This window comes from Amphibalanus amphitrite, unplaced genomic scaffold (genome assembly GCF_019059575.1).
Source record: "Amphibalanus amphitrite isolate SeventyFive unplaced genomic scaffold, NRLGWU_Aamphi_draft 000134F_arrow, whole genome shotgun sequence".
Taxonomy (NCBI): domain Eukaryota; kingdom Metazoa; phylum Arthropoda; class Thecostraca; order Balanomorpha; family Balanidae; genus Amphibalanus; species Amphibalanus amphitrite.
Window position 1 is genome coordinate 603,742 of NW_024881629.1, and position 6,239 is coordinate 609,980.

A 6,239-nucleotide genomic window follows, 5' to 3' on the forward strand; every position below is an offset into this window, starting at 1 on the left:
AGTCCATTTTTTATTATAAATAAACCATTAATTGCGGTACAAAGTCAAAACTAGCCCGAAACGGCGCCCGCAGCGGCCGTTAGCACAGCGGCCTTATGGTAAACAGGTTAGTTCACATTCCCGCCGCTATGCGAGTGGCGGCGGCGCCACCTGTCCTCATGTCCGCCTTGGACCGTAACGGTGGCGGCCGCCGGCGCACTCGCCGCCGATGTTTCGGAGCTCCGCCACCAGGGCGGCCGCTTGGTCGCCGGCGCTAGTGTTGGGGAATAGGGAGTGTCCTATCCAGGAATACTTCATCCATGCCTCCACTGTGGCATGTGACGACAGTTATGGCGAGGGCGTATGCAATTGTTTGCCGCAATCTTTCAATCTGTTCACAATTTATACTTGCAGCAGCGCGCGTTCATATGCCACGATTGTGATTGGCCATCTCTTACACACGGGCTCGTGATTGGTAGGTGGTTGTACGAATAGATGTGCTATTGATAGATAAAACATGCTTTCAGTCTGATTTGCCGGTACCGTATGTTGAATGGCTGGCCGGTGGGGGGGAGCTGCTTGTCTGAAATGTAATATCAAGGAAAAAATAGCAAAATTTATTTTAATATTTCAAGCAGAGTAGTTCCCTGTAACAACAAATTATTTTTTTTCATGTTGCAAGGATATCCATCAATTTTGTATTATTGAAGGAAGGTTAGTAGGGCTTTTGTCGCAATAACAAACAATTTTTTTGTGTTATATGGTTTATGATTCAATTAAAATAATAAATACTGTATAGTTTATGTTGTCAAACTCAGAATATCAAAGGATAACTCTTCTTTGTATTTAAATCTTCTACACTTGGCAGCTTGATGGGCTTCCTATGTTGCAAGCCGTTCATCACAATTCGCATTTCGCAACAGGTCTTGTTGGTACGGGGTCACTCGACCAGTGTGTGGTGCTGTTATTTAGATTTACTGGGGTGTAGTGCATATTTTTCTTGGAGCAGTACTGTCCTAACATGATAGATATTGTGCTGATTTATGCTGGGATATCAAAGTGTGTCCATAATTCATGAAAATGATTTAAGAACGACTGAAGGGGGTCACCCAATTAATTCACTTTTTTGTGTTAATAAGTGCCCTTCTGTTGAGAATTTCTTTTCATATCAGAAGTGTGGGCATCTAAATTTTGTGGTGAAAGTCTCAAGTCTTTTTTTGTGTTGGCTGGCAATGATTTCCAAATTGGTTGGTGTGGGTTGATGTGGGTTTGTCAGTTGTCACCCTAGGTGGAGTGGCTGGCTGACTGTGCTGCCATGTCTTGCACTGGTTGCAACTTCCATGGTGGCACTATCACTGGGATGGTGCAGTTAACTTATTGTCACAATCGTGAATCGGGCCATTCAAACTTCAGGTAGCAGTTGTTCTTATGCCTGTTTGCTACCTGCTTAAATGGAGTATTGGTGCTGTGCATTTCTACCAGAAGTCATTCATCTAGGGACTTCATGGCCATAGCTTTAATGCACCTCATAGTTGTAGGCTAACCTTAAACTCTGTCTCAGTAGAGAAGCTGGTGCAAGGGAAGCTGGGCTGCATGCTGGGTGTATTCATCTAATCAGGGTCAGATTTTTAGGAAACATTAAGTATTTCTTACAAATAGGAAACTTAGGGTAGATTTGAATATGTATTTACCAAGTCATGCATTCTTTCTAGTTTCTAACAAAGACTATTGTGCATTATGAAATAAAGCCATCTAGTTTTTCATTAATCATGAAACTCAGCATAATTGCTACTAGAAAAATGATGGTATCTCAAAAACATCAGTGAAGTCTAATAGTAGCATATCAGAAAAATTGATAGGTCTTTAGAATATAGTTGTATATGACATGCTCAGGCCCCTATGGTGTTTGTTGCTGACTATGTCTGCTTTTCTTATTTACAGTGAGCTGCCAGACCCCCATCATGGACAGCCAGGGCCGTAAGGTGATTGTGTGTGACAACGGCACCGGTTTCGTCAAATGCGGCTATGCGGGCGCTAACTTCCCGGCGCACATTTTCCCGTCGATCGTCGGCCGGCCGATTATCCGCGCCGAGAACAAGGTCGAGGGCATCGAGGTCAAGGACCTGATGGTGGGTGACGAGGCGAGCAAGCTGCGCTCGATGCTGCAGGTCGGCTATCCGATGGAGAACGGCATTGTCCGCAACTGGGAGGACATGCTGCACGTGTGGGATTACACGTTCGGCTCGGAGAAGATGAACATCGCGCCGCGCGAGTGCAAGGTGATGCTCACAGAGCCGCCCATGAACCCCGTGCGCAATCGCGAGCGCATGATCGAGGTCATGTTCGAGAAGTACGGGTTCGCCGGCGCGTACGTGGCCATCCAGGCGGTGCTGACGCTGTACGCCCAGGGTCTGCTCACCGGCGTGGTGGTGGACTCTGGAGACGGCGTGACACACGTGTGTCCCGTGTACGAGGGCTTCGCGCTGCCGCACCTGACGCGGCGTCTAGACATCGCCGGCCGCGACATCACCCGCTACATGATCAAACTGCTGCTGCTGCGCGGCTACGCCTTCAATCACTCGGCCGACTTCGAGACGGTGCGCATGATGAAGGAGAAGCTGTGCTACGTCGGCTACAACATCGAGCAGGAGCAGCGGCTGGCGCTGGAGACCACCGTCCTGGTCGAGTCCTACACGCTCCCCGACGGACGGATCATCAAAGTCGGCGGTGAGCGGTTTGAGGCACCCGAGGCGCTCTTCCAGCCGCACCTCATCAACGTCGAGGGCAACGGTGAGTGAATTGGGGGATGGGGAGAAGTGTGTTTCGGAAGTGGGCGCACGACAGTGTACGATAGGCTGTCCTCAGTCAACGTGCTCCCATTGTTTCACTGATCGTTCGTGTGATGTTTGGTATGATGGTGCTTGTGATGTTTTCGTACCGTGTCAGATGTTCTATAAACATAGTAGATTGATGTGTGTTTGTACATAGCGCTACATCTGCTTTTTGTGCTGCTCGTCTGTGCTGTTTTGAAGCCAACTCCTACCCTTTTTCTGATTGTCCTGTGGTTTACATTGATTATTCATTTTATTTAGTACGTAAGCGTTGGACTCAGTATTATCAGTGTCATAGCCAAACAAAACACCAATAAAAACGTTCAGTATTTGTTCGGGTTAATTGAGGTAACTTTGGTTGCAGTCGAATGGTTCACGACTCCATCGTTGTCGACGATTGCGACGTGGGCAAAGATGAAAGCACCCGTCCCATACGTGGGTGCGCTAGTTCAGCCACTAGCGGCTACAGTTTTATGCTGTGGTAGTGTCAGAGTTGTCCAAATATTTGGGAACAATGTAAGTTTTTTGTGGCTCTGACACTATCGCAATGCTGATTTTGTTTGCGGGCTGCACCCTTGCTTATGAAGGAGTGGTGATAAAATGAAGGCTGAACTATGCTTTATTTTGTACAGAAAATGTACAACCATGCTACTGCACAGCGACCGTCTTGATGATCAATACGGGCTGTTTATTTATTTGGCGCCGGCGAGTCTAGATTTACTGCTAGGTTTATATGCATGTCCGGCTGGTTCGTTTTTAAAATTACGCCTATCTTGTCCGCCCCATGGACTGAACGTGTTACTGCTTCTGTGACGTAGACATGTCTTTTTGTGGGTGTCTTCCTGACACTGTGTGACCACTGACCTGATTATATGTTTGTCAGCTGACTATGTGAGTGTGAATCTGTCTGTCAGTATGTGACTATGCATCTGTCTTCACCTATCTTTGTATCGGTCTGTTTCGCTGACGGTGCGCGAGATTGCAACTGTTGCCTGTCTGTCTCCACCCTCACGTCCTGTGCCGCTGTCTCCGACGCTCCGTGACTAGTCTGACGGTGATTTACCGATCTCTATGTCGCCAGGCATGGCCGAGCTGGTGTTCAGCACTATTCAGTCTGCCGACATCGACATCCGGCCAGAGATGTACAAGCACATCGTGCTGTCGGGCGGCAGCACCATGTACCCGGGCCTGCCGTCGCGGCTCGAACGCGAGATCAAACAGCTCTACCTGGAGCGGGTACTCGGTGGCGACGCCGAGAAGCTGGCCAAGTTCAAGATCCGCATCGAGGACCCGCCGCGCCGCAAGGACATGGTGTTCATCGGCGGCTCGGTGCTGGCCGACGTGATGAAGGACAAGGAGAACTTCTGGATCACGCGAGAGGAGTACGCCGAGAAGGGCGTCCGCTGCCTGGACAAGCTGGGCATGCGCGTCAGCTAAGGCTGGTGCCGCGCACGTCCGTAGAATCGTTCGGCGCAGACGGAACAAATTAATCTGGAGAGGCTGATGCGGGCGCGGAGCCGACCGCGGCCGCACAGCGAGGCCAGCACCGCGCTGGAGAGACGGCGACACTCCGGGCGGGACGGTTGGGCAGTGTATTGCTGCCGTTCCGCAGCCGTTTCTTCGGATGAATAATTTTGAATGGAGATGCCTTTTTGAGGCGGGAGCTTGTTATTCGTGTGAACCAACTAAATCTTATGCCGCTGGAGCCGAGTGAAGGCCAAAGTTTTACTTCTTCAGGTGAAATGCACAACACAGTGAAAGTTCGTCCGGAGCGAACGCTATTTAAGCTTGATTACGTGGTCGCATGGTGAAATGAGATAGTATCAATCGTGCGCGTGAAATGAACGCCAGCGTTGCGAATCAGGACAGACCTCTGTCGCGTCAGATATGCGCTGCCGCCGACCGCGGTGTCTGCTTGTATCGATCAGTCGTTGTTGAATATGCTAGTGGACTTCGGTGGCTCTGCCAAGGTTATTGTGATTTTGATATCTGCGCGTGCGCCTGAATCAGCGTTGGCCGAGCTGCGGCGCGCCGCCTCCTTGCGGGCAGTGCGTGCGCTCTGATTCCGCTTGTGCTTGTGGCGGGCCGGGCGGGGCGCAGCCTCTATTCCACGGTGGACGCCCAGCCAGGAACATACTGCTCCTTGCCGAGTCTACCGAGAGGGAGAGTCGCCGGCCAGCTCAGTACGGGCCCGCGCTTCGTATAATAAACACGTTGTTTCAGACGATCTGTGTGTGACGGTTTTGGTGGATGGAATGATCGTAGTGGGCAGTGGGCTTTGGTCACCAAACAGTTTTCTGGAGGATTTATTGATCGTTGGTGCCGGGCCCCTGAAGGTGACGCCATCCCGGAAGGAACATCAAAGCATCGCTGGTGTTCGTCAATGTCACTCTTATACACCGGAAAAAAGATGTTCTCATTTCCGCACTTCACGATAGGTGGCCCATGAAATGCCCTAAATCTTCCGTGGCCATGGAGTGTTGCGATCGCCTTACGGCTATCGGTGTTGGGTGGGGACACGAACCGATTGTTGTGCGGGTTTTCAAACTGACATTTCGGGGGGGAGGGTGGAGGCACACCGACGCGATGATGAGTTTTTGCAGCACAGGTGAGTACGGTTAAGCGGTGAGACATATCGACGGTGGGCGCCCGGTTAGAACGAGGAGACTGAAGTCACGAAACGCTGATGGGCGGGGCAGGCAAGCCGGGATTAGTGGAAGCGGCGGTGCACGGTAAGCGGGGCGGCGGACCGGCGGTGCTTAGGAAACTCGAGCACCGTTCGAAGAGGAAGACAGACCGGTGACGGACGGTGGTTTTGGGGAGACGGACCGGCCATAGGCGAAGCGGTCGAACCGGCCATGTCTGGGTAGTGGGTAGACGGACCGGGGGATGTGGCACCGCAGACGGCGCGCCCTATCGCCGCCGGAAGTGAATCACGGGGTGACGTTCGCCCGGCGCTGGAGACTGGTTTCGGCCGGTAAGGGGGGAGGGGGAGAGGAGGTGCCGTTTATCGTAGGAGCAACGTCGGACAGTCGAGTTTGAACCCATTGTAGTGTAATATTGAACACCGATCACCGCATCCCATACGTCATCGGTGTAATCTTCACCAGCCGGCAACATGCGCCCCAGGATAGTTGTGCGGAAGTCATTATACATCAACAGACTTCCACTACACACATGACATCTCTCGCCACCCCACATGACTCGGTAACTAACGCAACATACGGTGATGACATCACGGCTCAACACCAAATGACGAGCTCCGGAGACGCTTATATCAGCGCTATGCCCAGGTTTGAGCGCTTAACTCCTCCGCTTTGAGCGCCGACCCCGCCCCAGCCACCTCGTGGTGACCTCGTGGCGTCAGTAGTGCCGTCAAAGGTTCCCCGGCTCGGCAGCACAGGTGCGTCCACTCCCAGCCCGGTCGAC

The 6,239-nt window shown here is 51.6% G+C and overlaps 1 protein-coding gene across 6 annotated transcripts; it reads left to right on the top strand.

Moving 5' to 3' along the window:
* Positions 1–225: 225 nt before the first annotated feature.
* Positions 226–5,034, top strand: LOC122382140 (actin-related protein 2). Of its 6 annotated transcripts, none has more exons than XM_043367087.1 (3): positions 226–454; positions 1,921–2,769; positions 3,892–5,034. In XM_043367087.1, the coding sequence occupies exons 1-3, from the start codon at positions 343–345 to the stop codon at positions 4,245–4,247; spliced, it is 1,317 nt and encodes a 438-aa protein (XP_043223022.1). In that variant the 5' UTR covers positions 226–342; the 3' UTR covers positions 4,248–5,034. The 6 variants fall into 6 exon arrangements, with proteins under 6 accessions (XP_043223022.1, XP_043223026.1, XP_043223024.1 ...); XM_043367091.1 differs by lacking the exon at positions 226–454 and adding an exon at positions 507–523; XM_043367089.1 differs by lacking the exon at positions 226–454 and adding an exon at positions 510–693.
* Positions 5,035–6,239: the final 1,205 nt, after the last annotated feature.